At 42.5% G+C, this 16,011-nt stretch overlaps 1 protein-coding gene across 7 annotated transcripts in view; it reads left to right on the plus strand.

The window, feature by feature from the left end:
- Positions 1–2,269: 2,269 nt before the first annotated feature.
- Positions 2,270–16,011, plus strand: part of LOC108627852 (thyrotroph embryonic factor) — a 53,937-nt gene continuing 40,195 nt past the window's right edge. For 2 of the 7 annotated variants that reach the window (XM_026816002.1, XM_026816005.1), the window contains exons 1-2: positions 2,270–4,024; positions 9,575–9,604. In XM_026816002.1, the coding sequence (XP_026671803.1) occupies positions 3,616–4,024; positions 9,575–9,604 (439 nt within the window). In that variant the 5' untranslated portion in view covers positions 2,270–3,615. The remainder of the gene's footprint in view (positions 4,025–9,574; positions 9,605–16,011) is intronic. The other 5 variants (XM_026816003.1, XM_026816004.1, XM_026816006.1 and 2 more) reach the window with 5 other exon arrangements.

The following is a 16,011-nucleotide window of genomic DNA, read 5'->3' on the forward strand; positions in this document are numbered from 1 at the left end:
GTCTCCCGTAGCTAAATCGTGGCACAGCCGAGGGTTTATTATCGTTGAACATCCTCGCACGATTTGGCCAGTCAATCGCAGCCAGCTCGGAGACGTTGATGAACGTCCCGTGCACCCTATCCTGTATTTTACGCTCGACCGGTCCTCCATATTTAAACCGAAGCCAGTGTCCAGGCCCGGTTCACCGAGTTTCTGTGCGCCTCGTTCGACTCCCGTGTTTTTTGTTTGCCACCGCGTTCCCTCTTCCCATCGTTTCTTCCGGCCGGGAGATGCGACCAGATGGGGTAGATGGGCGAGGTCTATTCCGTCTGGCGTTCGACAGATAAAAGCTTGCCTATAGGTCGATTAAAATATAAATTGCGTTGCCACGTTTCATTCTCCGTTATCCTGCCGATCGTCGGTTCAGAGTTTCCTCAGGAAATTACAATTCACTCAATTAGACATTTTGGAATAGTTTTATTGTTGAGGAAGGAACTTAGAGAATTCTAATTCCACCTGTAATTCCTGAAGAATTTACGTAAGAAAATCGTAACAGCGTAACTGCGCTCTGGACATGTTTTATTGATGTAAGATTAACAAGGGTAAACGAGGTGGCACGGTAACTTAGAAAAAGTGGCGATCGTCGCGTAACCAGAGTGCGCCTTTCGTGATTCATACGGTTCCTTCCTCAATAATCCTCGCATGAGATCGCTTTGATATACGACGGTTCAGTCGTCGAACACGTTGTCGTTGTCGCAGGTCAGGTCAATTCAGGTCAACGTACTCGTTCGACCGTTTGCCTCTGCCTCGCTTCCCGTTTTTCTTTCGAGCTTCCTTTACGGTTTATCAAACATTTCTTTGCCAGGATCGAATTTTACGATCAATGCTTGTATTTTTAATCAACGATGCATCTGATTCCTGGATTCCTCTCAGAGAAATGTTCACTTTCATGAAGTTCATAATTAAGAATGTGAGAAAGATATTTGTAGCGTCGAAGTGATTCGACTGACCGTTTCACCTGCGTCGTTGCGGTAACGGTTGCTGAAACAGTTTTTACGCGGTTGATTTATGGTTTTGCAAAAAGAGAAAGGATGCACACGCGTCGGTATGCCGTTTCCATGTACGCTTGACAACAACCGAGCCTCGGTAGAGTAAATAACAAAACGCGTTGCGCCTCCGACGATATTTGCGCGGTTAAACAATCCGGTATAATGAAAAGAGATTGCGATCAGCAGCCTACGCATAATTGCCACAGTGACGCACTAAATTGATACGCCGCTCGACGATTTGCATCGAAACTGGGAAACCTTTGAATCTCGTTTACTAGAATAATCTAACCGGTAGAAAATTTTAGATACTCGAAAGTGAATTTATTACCTGGTTTCGACCAATAAATAAGTACAATGTTTCATTTTATTATCATGCGCGACGTGTTAATTTGACAGTTTCGAATTTGTTTAAATTGGGTTTAATCACCCGGATTCTGAAGTGTCCACTAAACGCAATCGGCATTAACTTGCCACCTCCTTGAGTTCTAGTATCAATTAGTATTAATATCGATTACCGCCTGCATTATTCATAAACTAATTAAATCCCCGGCGAGAAACCGGGTTCATATTTTTAACAAGCGACCGAAATATTGACTTCCAAATGCGCTTCACACCAGCGCCGATTGTAACATTCACTATTACACGTAACGAAGTCGAGTAAACCCTAATCCAGTTCGCCACTATCGTTTAATCCACAGTAACCGATTCACCTTCACCGGGAACGCGTCGTAGCTCACCGTCATCGAGTACCAGTGCCCATTTCTGGCAGTTACGATTGCGTATTCGAAAATCAAGTATTTTTATTGAATTTTATCTTTTAGAATTATATGCCATCTCCTTGGTTTTCAAAGTCGAGTATAAAATCAGTGTCATATTCAATTAGGTAGAGGCATATACAAAAAAAATCTGATTAAACTCGCACATATCGTAATTAATAAGAATTGTTGTATCTGATCTATAGAAGAGTAATAGAGACTTTTGATTGAAAATAATTATTATGTCTCGGGTCGTGAACTTTTGGAATGTCGGTAGTAAACGTTTCCGAAGAGAGCCCGGTAATAATCGGAGCCCGTGGCGGGGTGGCATGGATGGAAACGGTACACGTGACCGAGGAACGTGCCTCCTGGTGCACGTGGACCGGGGCCACCATCCCCCTGGCGTCGGGCTCCGCTCACTCGTCGAGCCTCGTGCTTTCAACCCTCTTTTGCTCGAGGCGGAGGAGAGGAACCTGTTCCTCTCAGTCATCCTCGAGCCTCTTCGGGCTCTCTACGCGCGCCGCGTCCATCCTTCCTCGCGTCGCGATTAACCGCGAGAACCACCGGGTGAAACACTCTCTCAACAGCAATACATTCTTTTGTTAGATTATCTGTCGTTCCTCTGCGCAACGTCTCCGTTCTCTCTTGTCCAAGGAACCTAAGAAAAGGGAACGTTCTCGTTTACACATACATGTTTTGACTTCGCCTGTAAGCGTCGTATACGCCTCTGTGTATACAATAGGCAACGTGCATGTATGCAATAATGTATATGCATTTATGTATCCATGCATGTAAACGCGAGGGTGTCCGCGTATGTGTGATTCCAATGTGGCGTGATGAGCCGATTTAGTTTACTCGGATTCAGGTGGTTTCGTTCTCGACTCGGACTTCCGTGCTTCATCCGTCGCACGGTTAGTTCGTCCGTGCTTCCTCTGTTACGGAGTATCTTAGTGATTTGTGACCATTAGGATAGAATGAAAGAGAATTTTTTCGAGAATCTGTTTCCTTTCATGGAAGGAGTTTGTTAATAAAGTGGATTAGGAATCGGTCATCGATTGTTGTGACAATTGTTCCATCTCCCGTCACACTTCTATGTAACAAAGAACAGTGAATTATTACTTGTCGATGAACCTATTGATCATGATTCAGTATGGAAGTTTGTCATGATATTCCTGGCAGAAATATTGCCCTGAATCATTTAGTAGTTCCTTCGTCTTCGAGTGTCAGCGCCAATAAGACACGAATGGAATCTAAAATAACTCCGCTGTTTTCATTGCTGGTCCAAAAGTTGATCGAATTATTATTAGATTAGGATTTTTCTGGCCATTGTGCAATAATAATATAATGGAGCTGCAAGGGCTGTGTCGCGATTTTTTCCCGCAGATTCGAGATTTTGCCAGTTAAAATCAATATGACACTCTTACAAAAGAACACCGATTTTCAATCATAATTGTAAACTCACTCGCGTCAACTGTATTTGAATTCGGCGTTTGGTATGTGTAGGTTTGTGTGTGTAGGTTTTTTATTCGTTCTCTAAAAAAATTTCTAGTCCGTCGCATATTTTTACTGTCTATGGAAATTCGAATTTCTCCGTCGATCTCCAACGCAATTTAGAACGATCAAACAGTAATTCGTCTGACATCGGGAAACCGTTGGGAAGTGTCAGTGTCCGGTCAAGTACAATTTAAATCTTGTACCCCAAGAATCGGGTGACGCACACTCGAAGATAACGTCGAGTTCTCAATGACGGAGTGAAACGTTTCGAAGGACTAACGGTCAGAGTGAAGTGGGACCGCGATTAAACTCGCATAGGGAGTCGATCAACGACACGAATGGGGAGCGAAGAAGGAGACGGTATGCCGAGTGTAGATGCGACCGCTTCTTGGCAACAATATTACACCTGGTGCGGCCCGTACACGCACCCACCGCATTCCCATTCGCACCCTCACGGTCCGTCGACGGGCCAGCAGCCGCATACCAACGGTCCGCATCCACACTTTCACCATCAGAGTCATCTTAATCAGTACCAGCCGAGTCAGTACCAGCCAGAGCAGCAGCAACAGCAGCAGCAACAGCAGCAATCGTTGGGAGCATCTACCGCGAATGCGTCCACCCACTATCCGACCCCTCAGTATCACCTGCAGTTACAACCCTCCCAGACGCCACCTCTGCACCAACAGCAACAGTTTCATCCTGCTAGGAGCCAGTCGGCGCCCAGGAGACCTCCTTATGACCGAACAGGTATCGAAATCATTTCTCTATGGCTTTCTACGGCCACGGTGACCGGTATCTGTCAGCAGCAGAATCACTGATTAAAATACAAATAGTCGATGTTTGTACTTAGGATAATCAGTGGAAAATAATAAAAATAAGAGACGATCGATCTATATTTGAAGGGATCAAAAGAAGCGATTAATTGGGTTCCTTCTGAATTTGATTGAACGAATTCTTTGGCCGGCGTTCAATTTAATATGAAAGAAAAACGCGATCCTCTGGGGTATAACCGGTGGTCCGAAGTACCAAACGGGATTTTAATCAGGATGGCCGAAGAGAGCCTAAACCTCGTCCATCGTTATTAATTCTTGGAGAAGGATCGAGCCATTTGGTGATTGACGTCGCGTGACGATCGACCACGCTTATATAATTTCACGGCGAATCCTCCAGGGTTGCGAATAGGATAATAGGTATTCGGAAGCCAAGGACGAGATTGGGTAGTCCAAGTGTGTGTCTGAGAAAAACATTTTTTATTAACAGGCTTTCTATTTCACGTCGTTGTTTAGTCGTTTCCAGTTATACCTCCACAGACCCTCTTGGAAAAATATTCTTTGTTTCATTCGTCTCTCAATTAATTATCAACGAATTCCGTTTTATATCTCTCTATCGCCATTCGAAGGCTCGTCTTCTGATTATACGCAAAAATTTCGTACGATTACCATTGAATTATTTCCAAAACAAATTCCGAGTAGAGAATCGACAGTAGGGGGGTTGGTCGAAATAAAAGCAACAGATTCCCCCATGAATAATTCAGCGTTCGTTTCGAGCGACGGCTGCGTCCTCGAGGCTTCTTCTTCTTCTCCGTCGTGCGTTCATCCCTTCGTGACACTCTTCCAGACAGGGTGGATTTACTCGAGTCGATCGAGTCGTTTTCGTGGACATTTTTGTTTTCCGCGGGTGGATACGTAACTTCCACAGATTACACGCGTGTATCCCGTCCTACACTCGGTTACGCAAACGTTCTTACGGGAAAATCGCGTATCTCGTGTCATCCTGACGCCTCCCCGTCGAATCAAAATTGTCCAGCTATTTTTTCCTTCCAAAACGCATTCGTAACATCGTCAATTTAGGACAATCCTGGTTTCTTGCAAAGTAGAGACATACTTCTACAAGATTAATTTGTAAGAGATTTAACTTGCCTGTTCCTTCCTTTAAATAAATCGAATAAAATTTTGTAGATAATCTTTAGGACAAACTCGTATCTCTTTATACATAATATATTTTATAAATATGATAAATAGCATGGAGCAGTGATAAAGCTGGTTAATACGGCTGGCAGTACTACCGTGGAGGAAGCGTCTCATTATCCACTGGTTACGATCATCATTTTCCAGAAGATTGCCTTCGATTATAATGATTATCGTGTAGCCGGTGGGCTCGATTCTTTGATCTTGCCACGATTTAACGATACTAAATATGGTATCGCAGAGCTGTTAATTCGTTCGTACACCGACTGAGGGGCTCGTTACCGAGCTTTGTACTGCCCTTGTGCGATTATCGATTACACAATTGTTACGCAGCAGCCACCGTTATGCTTTTGTACCAAAATACATAATCCGTTGGACGTTAGGTAACGCGTGCTAACCGACGCCGACTGCAAATTCTATTTGTAAACTATGAGAAATATCTGCGGATATTTATCCCTCACTTTTAAAATCCATTCTCTTTCATGGTCTGATATTACATTCCGTATTCGCGCGGGGCACATTGTGTCTCAATAACCCGGGAGAGCTGTTTCCGCGGTGGACACTGTTATACCGATGCATGCGCGTTATTTTTCTTTCATGGAAATTCACGATAATCCCGGCGATGAAATAAACAGCGACGTCCATCATCCGGAGCGACGGTACATGAAAACCGTATCTAATCGCTCGCCATTTCCACTGTCTTTCACTGGCCATCCTTTTATTCAAATCACTCTTCTGGTCACTATCCATGTATAAAAGCGAATACATTTTTATCACCTTCGGCAAATTGCTTCTGATTCTATATCCGAACATGATTTTACTTACCAAGCGTAAGGGACTCGACCTTATTAAGGATGTATTGGCTATACAGTCAATCCCAAAAGTTTATGTAATTTAGAAAAAAGCATTTCCTATAATTAAAAAGAAATCAGATGTCGGAAGGACAATGATTTTGGATGAAAAAATTTTACTTGGTAACGTTCAATTGGTTTCTAAACAATAAAAGGATTTGGCGATCTTATTGATTTATTGGGTTAAAACGAGTCAGCATTTAAACCTTGTATGTGGAAAAGGCAGCGAGAGGAAAATTGGAAACCGTGTAAAGTAGCAAGACCTTGAGCAGCGCGAGGAAAATTCCCATGAACACCGGAAGTCGTTCGGTCTTGCGAGCAGGACACGCGAATAGTAATTACAAGAATAAGAAAAAGAATTATTTCACTAAATTCACGTGCCATACACAAATCACTTGTATCGTCAACGCGATTTCGAAGACGCGCCGGCGTCAATTAGTTCCACCGTGTCACAACTATGATATTAATAAAGAATCGTCAGTACATATAAAGATAGTTGCGCAACGTGGCAGGCCGTTCGAAATTTTTCATTAGATTCTTTGCATTCGGATTTTAAAGAAAAGCCAGGTTTAGAAAATTCTTATAAAATTCGCAGTCTGCTTATAAGAACAATTGCATGTCTGGATATAAAATACCGACAAAATTGAGCATCTATGAATTAACAAAGTGATTTTCTATTGCGTTCCATCGGCGACGCATCTAATGGCTCCTTGATTTTATTAATCGATTTATCAATCGGTTTCTCGGATAGAACCTATTGGTATTTAGGATAGTTTTTGGTTTTCTTATCAGGAACGTAGTAATTCTGACATGTTTGCATCTCCTCAAGGCTGCGCGTTCCGTTTCGTTGCGGAGGATAATGCAACGTTTCAGGATAACGCGGCGAGACTCGATCGTTGATTTCCAGCAGCGTAGGATCGCAGGATACGCGAATAATCGATTTCCTCCTTGCGTTTCCTCTCCCACTTTTCCATCTCCCACCCATGAATCCGAGGTGAACCTCGAGTCTCCTTCTGTCTCGTTTGATTCGTTCCACGTTTTCCGAGTTTCCACCTCTTTTTCCAACCGCGCGATCTTTTCATCCCCGCAACACGCCTACCTCCCGATCAAGGATTCATTGCCAGGTGAAGCCGATATTCGCTTTCAAACCGATCCTTCCCTGAGAGAATCGTTCGGCTCCGGTAAATCTTGTGAATAATCACAAATAGCAATGAGTCCCTTTCAGCCCTTTTGTATCATGTTAATCATGGGACTTCGGGATTGAAAGATATTCAAAGGTTTACTGATTCGCACGAGCGATTGTTCGATCATGGCTACCAACAATTTTCGAGTAGATTGTTAAGCGTTCGGAATAGTAACAAAACGATTCACAGTACGAAGACGCGGTGAGTCATCGCGAGATGCGAAATCCCACCGGAAGATCAGCTCTCGGCCCACACGCGCTGCCTCGAGTCGCATGTGCAAGCCGTAGATGCACGCACCGATGCAGCCTCGTGACCTGCCCAGAGGAGCCGAGGTGCGATTTTCCTCGAACGATGACCCCTTAATCGAGAATAATCCCGAACTGATGATACCACGAAATTCGCGATTCCCCTTTCCCATACCCATAATTAATTCCCATCTTTCCTTTGCAAGACGTGTCAGGAGTTTTATGAAAAAATGTCTCAAGGAATTTTTGCTAGTCATTGATTTGATGAATGGATGGTCCAAGGATTCTTGGCCGAATAACCAGTTCGGGAATTAATCTCAGAAATTATTATCTCATAGCAAGGATTATTAATAACTCTTTAATCTTATGTGTTAAAAATACATTTTCTCTCAATTTAAATTGGATCCGTGTAAATGAAATATCCTGCTTATAAATATTCGAGTGGTGAGCAATTTGTGGGAGAAATGGTTAATTAAAGAAAGTCTTGAAATTCCTAGAAGATTATTTATATTGATTATATCTTGCCCGTTTCCGCGGCATTGAGAGGAATAAATATAGCCGTTTATTGGAACGTTAGTTGCGGAGAAACCTATGTATGATAACTCATATTCACGATTAACGCGAAACCGCGGCTAGTTAGCGTTGCTAGGCACCGTGAGCCGTGGTGTAATTGCATCCTGACAGTGAATAGCTTTACGTATTCCGGGGAAGAGAGACGGAGCTTCTGCCAATATCATTCTCTCTAATCAACCGAACGTTATTCATCCCGGTGCCTGCCTGATCACGGTAGCCGTTTTCTTTCGATTCTTATTATCTCTATCGTTATTACGCCGTTTATCGGTACCGGCTGATAAATAGCAATCTTCTTATCGAAACGATGATTTCAACGCGAGTCGAACATTTCTTTAATGGCACGGACAGACACCTACGAGCTTTCGTGATGAATTAAATATTAAGAAAATACTCGTAAGAAGCGTTCAGAGGAATTATTAACGTTTTATCACGAAACCGACGATGAAACATAGACTAATAAAGAGGGGGATTAAAAGACACCGAGGTCGGTCGAACAAAGAGGAGGGCCCTTCTCGCGAAGACAGTTCGCTAAAGCGTGTCCGCGTAGAGTACTCCCACTTGCGTATTATGCGCGAGATACCCTATCTCTCGCGAGAGAGGAACATTTTCCTCGTGTATTTTTTGTTCCCTACGCCGGGATCCTGATCCCTGACCCCGAGAGATCTCAACCGAGGTCCGAACCCTGGCTAGGCCCACGCGTCCACACCGGCTCTCCTCTCTTCCTCTCTCTCTCTCTCTTTGTCCGGTTTTTGCTCTCCTTCATATTCAGGACGACGTGTACACAGTTTGATTCGAGTCGCTGATTGTTACATTTTTTAAAGAGTCCGCCCCCGCGAATTCCTCGCTTATTTTTTCCCTCGCTTTCGCTTTGGTGTACTTACAGGATTTATGACGATATCATGCGAGCGCGAGTGTCGTTGCAAAAGGTAAACCCGGGTAATGAAACCGAAACGAGAACTGACCGAGGAATTTATTTTAATATACTAGCTCAGTTATATAATGAATGAAATGCGTAATTGGCGGCAAATTAGGTTGATATATAATTATTAAATGTTTGGTTGTTCCGATCGTTTTACATCGAACATTTCTTGTAGTGGAATTAAGTGATTACATGAATTAGTTGGTACGAAAAGTATAAAGTTAGGCACATTCAATTTCTACTGACAGCGCGAAAACGACGTCGTAAGACCGTGATCACATTAGATATATCAGGTACACCAGCGATCTTAGAAACCTGCGTACAGATCCATAGTAAAACGGATTAGGCGAACACATTTTCATATCCTCTTCTCTGATCTGTCATTCTCTGCCCGATGCAATTACTGATACGCGTACGTATGTACACGCATCGGCAATTGTTTTACGCGTCGCACGATTTTCTCTTTTTCTCTGTCGCTCTTTTTTATATCTATCTATTTATCTGTCTCATTCTCATGCATTGACGTTCACGGAAATACTGTACTTGTATCGTTTTCAGGTGACCCCATGATAACATCCTCTCTGAAGGGTAAGTGACAAACGACGGCTCATACATTTCTTGGGTTTTTATTTTTTGATTTTTGCATCCACACTCCCCGTTTGCCGCAACGCCCCCCCCCCCGTCGCCCCTCGTTTTTACGAACGATCTACGCGAGGATCCTCGTTGTTTTCCACACTAGAATCTTCTCCCACATTTCTAGAACGAGGACGACGGTGGGACGTTCGTACCCTCGTATTCATTTGCATGGGTTTCTTTCTTTCTTTTCAATTCTTCCACTCACGCTTTTACTCTCCTTCACGACACGTAGGAATTGATCAGCGTTCTGGCATGAGACGATTTCGGGAATTACCACACGAACGAAAAATGCTTTTATGGGATCGCGTTATGCTTGGAGACTAATTTGGTTTCTTAGTAAATTAGATCTAATTTGCAAATTTAATAACGCGATTGACGATCGAATTTTTTTATGTAGATCAGTTTGTTGAATGCGAATTACGGTTCATGTCAGAACGATGACGATGGTGCAACGTTCACCTGATTAGGTCGAAGTAGCTAGAAGCTGCATACGCACTATGGTAATTCAGTCCAGGTTTAAAGACAAAGTTATACACATATATTAGATTAGCATTTAATATCTCCACGAAGCAACAGTCTTCGAGTTTGAACAAATTAACCCGTGTGCTGTTGTGGTTGTACATTAAATAATTAATAGAAATACATATAACGAGGAGGTCGTACGTATATAAAAATAGACGATGGTATTTAGTTTCAATGAGATTAGAATTTTCATGGATATTACGGACGGGACACGGGGTCGGTTGGACAAAAGCTATTTAATATGCATATTAATTCAACGCGTTTCATCGTCAATAATTTATAAGCCGCGAAGCTATTAATTACACGTCTTGTAACGTACGCTCAGCTATGCCGAGAAGCTGTGTCGATTGGTTACATGCCATTACAGTAAAGTAGGAGGCCTGCTGCACAGGCCGCCTCCATTCCTATCTCTATCGCGAAGCGTTTTTAATTATGCATTACCTCTAACGCTGTAGTATTTTTCAATAATGCAAATCGTTTTGCCTACCTGCCCGATTGTTTACTCGGTCCCTTCATCAATTCATTGTCCAGTGCTCGACGTTTCAACGATCAAAAAGTTTATCGAATTACGAAATTCAGATTTTCTGAAGTCGAGATTCGTTTTTCTGAGGTCTTATGCAAAACAAGGGAACTGCGACTTAGATTCAGTTTACATTCGAGACCTAAGGGAGGCAATGCTCGTTCGGGTAAACTGCGTCTCGAATGGCATGGATTACGCGCGTTAGAACGTCCTGCCGGTTCTGGACGATCGTTTTACGCGTATTTCTCGGCTTGTGTCGATCTCCTCCGAGCGCGTCTCCAGATCGTTGGAGAACGCATCGAACGAACAGATACATCCTCGTTTCACCATCGCGTCGCGTCGCGCACAACGAGTCTCTCCGGCTCTTACATTTTATCTCGCAAGATGTGGCAATGCCGTGTTACGGGCCAGCCTCGCTAAGGCTGACGTTATGGAAGGATAATCCCATGCGGTCGACGGTTCCGTCTCAGATTTCGCGCCGAGACCATAATCTGGTCGAGAGGAAACCCGGACTCGCACCCAAGCCTCGACCCCTTCTTCGCTACGCAAACTCGGTTGCCCCGATGAAAAATGATCGAGAAATTAAACTGATACCGGTATCTGGAGCACATGGATTCCTTCCTCTAACAACAAAACCGGACTGCGAATTCGTATCCGTGTTAGCTTTTTTGATCATTATCAGACGAAACTGACGTTTTGCAAATATGCCGCCTGTACAAGTGTACAATATTAAGGATGTATTGGCTATACAGTCAATTCCAAAAGTTTATGTGTCTTAGAAAAACGCATTTCCTATAATTAAAAAGAAATCAGACGTCGGAAGAATAATGCTATTAATAAATAGCTACGTGCTAAAAAGTATAGTTTTTCCAATGGCCCTTCAATTTCTTCCAAATTTTCGTTTTTGGCCAATAACTCTCAAACCGTTGAATCTACGGGAAAATTGTATAGGACCTCTCTTGTAGAGGACGACGAGATCTATAATTTCTGTATAAAAGTTTTTCGCTAGCATTAATATTTAACGAGTTATTGACAAAAAACGAAAAAACAGTTTTTTGCAAATTACTCGTTAACTATTGACACTAGCGAAAAGCTTTTATACAGAAATTGTAGATCTCGTCGTCCTCTACAAGAAAGGTCACATGCAATTTTTCCGTATGTCCAACGGTTTGAGAGTTATTGGCCAAAAACGAAAATTTGGAAGAAATTGAAGGGCCATTGGAAAAATCTCGGAAAAATCGAAAATTTTTTGTTGTTGTTTATTATTAGCAATGTTCTTCCGACGTCTGATTTCTTTTTAAAAAATCCGTTTCTAAAGTGCATAAACTTTTGGGATTGACTGTATGGCCAATACATCCTTAAATCTTTTAGAAAATTCGATTTTTTTAAAGTTTCACACTGGTAAGGGCCCTTAAGATTTCAATGAGAATTCTATTTACGAAGTTTCTCTACCAAACGCTTTTAAAAAGTCACATATAACACGCCACGCGAAGTACTCATCAATCGTTGAGTCTATATTTCGGATTTCCGGGGGTCTAAAGGTTGAACGGTGGATCCGTAGTCAGCTATTTCATGAATTTCTCGCGGGAACCTTTGACTTCCTGCTGACAAAGGGTATTTAGAGTCACGTACAAAGGATCCCGTCAGTCATCGAAGAAATCTCTCAGCTTCTTTCTCCCGTCTTTCAATCTATCATCCGGTAGGTAGCTCGAGCCGAGACGTTCCATGATTTCGCGTTGCGATCGATCGCGGAAATATTAACAAATCCCCGGGTTTTGTCTCGAATTCAATGCGAATAGTAACAGGTTGTTTGGTATTCAAAGGGTAACCAAAGGGTACAGCGAGCAGTAATGAGACGTAACGCGTTCCCAGCGATTTTCATCGAAACGTCTGGCTGCCAGTCCGATCTCGATGAAAAGCAAACAAATAAAAAATAACCGCCCTCGACACGCATATTCTTGTATGCTTAGATAAACATTATTGATCGATGAAACGATCGGAGGCGAATGGGAAACGCGTACCGCGTACGTTATTATCGTTATTATTATTATTATCGGGATGTAATTATATACGCCGCCCCGTCGATGGAAAATCAGTTAAATGACAGGGTGCGAGAGGTACGGGCTTGGTGTCAGTCTGGAAATATGTACGTGTTTCCAGCGAAAACCGCTCGTTAAATTCGAATGAACGCGTCGTCGTACCGTCGGCTTTCGTACCAGGCGGACGTCTTCTTATCCTCGAAACCGTGCGCCTGGCATCGAATCAAATCGCGAAACGCGAATGATACTATCTTAATTTCATTCATCAGACGCGGACGCTCTGCCAAGAGTCGCGCCCCGACGATATTAATGGCTTCTAGTTAATTTATCTTTCCATCGAGTTAAATATTGATGATCCTATCGAGCAATTTGTCTTCGACGTAGCTCAAATATATTTTCTTTTAATTTGGTTAAGGAAAGGTTAATCGTCTCTTCGGATCGAACAAATTTCAGTTGGAATCGTGACGCTCGACTCTCTCCCGTGATCATCGGTCATCTCATCGCAAGTTCATTATTTTAACTTCCTTGCTTTCTTATCTGCTAGTCATCTTTTTTTTATTTCGTACTCGGTTTAATTCCTTGAATCTCTGTAATGAGGGAGAATCGCATAAAGGATTCTATCGTTCGTCGCGTAATTGGCTCGGTCTAGGCATAATCGGAGCTAATGAACAGAGGATGGTCAGTCGGAGGCGAGAAACGATCATTTTTGCGTGCGAAAAGGTCAGGAAGACGGGCTACACCAAATAGTCGTACACTTGTTTTCAAAAGTTTCACACGTAGATTTTTTTTTATATCAAATAGAAGACTTGTAATTCACATACAGGATGAAAACCACGAATCGTGATCAGTAGAGATTATTTTGTTATTAATATTAACAGTTTGATCGAGAATGTTTTTATCAGGTACAGCATGGTTTCAAGAGAGTTTTCACGTGATTATACACAAATTTTCGTGAACTCTCTTTTCCATGATTTTTCAAGGTCACTATAATTTTTTTACGCCTATCTGTCAGAGGATTTCCAGATAAATTCGGAAAATATCATAACATAATGTGTGTTATACCTGATAAAAACATTTGCGATTGGACAGTTAGTAACAGAATAATCTGTACTGATCACGATTCGTGATTCACCCTGTATATAATATAAAAGGGACTTTTAATGATACCTCATGTATATAGTTTAGTTTATGAATTTTCTGTAAATCAGCGATCTAATAAGAGTAAATGATTTACATTCAGTTTTGCAAAAATTCAATTGGCAAATTGATATTGTGGAAGATATTTATCTAGCTACGACGATTCGAAATCGTAAAATTACGTGATTCATCGTTTGTTGAAGAACGATCATTTTTTTTTATGCAAAACTCTCGACTTCGAATTCAGTATTGATATTGTTTATTGAAAATGTCTGTGAGTGAAGGGCGACGGAAACTTTTGATCGGCAGTGTATGTAGGGAGAGACGATCAATTTTTTTCCCGGCGTAATCGCGATAATGGCTCGTTACGCAGAGCCCGAGGTAAACTCGTTAATGGGATCTGGCTGTGTCGTACGGAGGCTTATAATTATAATCAATCACCGTTTGAATCGGAAAGGAATAAATAAAAAAAGAATCGTGTCACGAGCCGAGCGATAAAGATGAATAATAATTTTATTATATAAACGGTTTCAGTCTGGTTTGGAAAATGATTTTCTCCGCCCCGAGTTTGTTTACGTAATCGATTAAAAGATACGTCGATTGCCGCGGTACAATTCGTTAAGCGAGGGAATTCGCGAGATCGGGGCGGACGATAGTCGCCTGTTCTCGCGAGTCGGTTTCTCCTTCTTTTGTCCGATTACGATTACCGAGGTGACGGTGAATCGATAGGCTCAATTATCGAAAGTCGGTCGGTGCTTATTGCACGTCGAAGTATTGATCTGGATCGTTACGTAAATCTGTGCGTGGCTGCGTAGGATTTTTCATTAGGAAACGCAACAGTGGAAAAAGATTCCATCTTTTGATACCTGCCTTTCGTATAATTACATAATTAACGGGCGAGCCTGGAACGATGCTCGTTGCAAAACTCGTAGCTGTATTTTCAAAACTGTTTCTCTTTTTAGATATTGAGAAATAATTGTCTGAGGAGACGGTCACGCCCAGTGATAACGTTTAATTGCTGCTTTGGAAAAAGCGAGGAACCTTTCGAGGAAGAGTATTTTCTTCGAAAGTAATTGACTTAAGAGAACAAGTTCGCTTTCTCGGAAGGTTTTAAATAGAGAGTACCGGACCAAGAATATAATTCTTCAATTTCCTTCACAATCGCGTTCCTTAACAATACTCAGTCGTCGAAATAGAATCGTTTAAAAATATCTGGCTGGACAAAAGAGAAAGCAATTTTCGTACACGGCCGAAAGTGGAACAGAGGCAGTACGGTTAAAAATAGTATCGCACACCGTGAAGCATGCTTGGTCCCGAGTCGAGTTCGTTTTTAGATGTATTCATTCACACTTTCCTGGCCACGAATCGGTGGCTCGTAGAATCGCGTGTCCCGCGGACGAGAAGGATTACGACTTTCCTTTTGGCTCGGCTCGGGACTTAATAATTTCACAGCTGACGAGCAGATGTTCCCGTCGTTTACGTTCCGCGTGTTTTACCGGCACCTGACGATTAAAGGAACTACGTACACCCAGAGCACGTGCTCTCGTAACGTCGAGAACGTCTTGACGACATGGGCAGATGAAATCAAACATAATGTTGTAGTTTGCCAAGGAATTAAACGCGGTTATAACAGTTTTTCTCGAAGGATAGGAAATTGCGGACATGTATCATTTTATATACGACGTGCAATTAGTACTACAATTTATAACTTACAATTCTTATTGTTCAAAAGCGACTAGAGAAATTTGAAGAACGGCGGATTTAGCTTTAACGACGGGGAAGTGAAATAAGGAACGGCGCGGCGTTCAGAGTAGAATCGGACGTTCGGCAACGGGCCAGGCCACGCGGAGAACAACTTTCGGCAACGGACTTTCTCCTCCTAGTGAAATGTGCCCAGCCGGAATCGGCGGGCCGAGTCCGCTCGATTTTCTTTTCTCGTCCGGGATGGGGCCGTTCCCCAAATTTCGTCGCCTCGCGGTTTCTCGGCCACGAAAAGCGGACCGCTTTCTTCCTTCACCGTTAGACAGATCCACGTTCTCTTTTTGCGCTAGGTCGATTTCCATTCTTCTACTTTTTGCCTATGTACAATCGACACACTTAAGGATGTATTGGCTATACAGTCAATCCCAAAAGTTTATGCA

This window comes from Ceratina calcarata, unplaced genomic scaffold (assembly GCF_001652005.2).
Source record: "Ceratina calcarata isolate Rehan_Ccalc_2016 unplaced genomic scaffold, ASM165200v1 scaffold48.2, whole genome shotgun sequence".
Classification (NCBI taxonomy): Eukaryota; Metazoa; Arthropoda; class Insecta; order Hymenoptera; family Apidae; genus Ceratina; species Ceratina calcarata.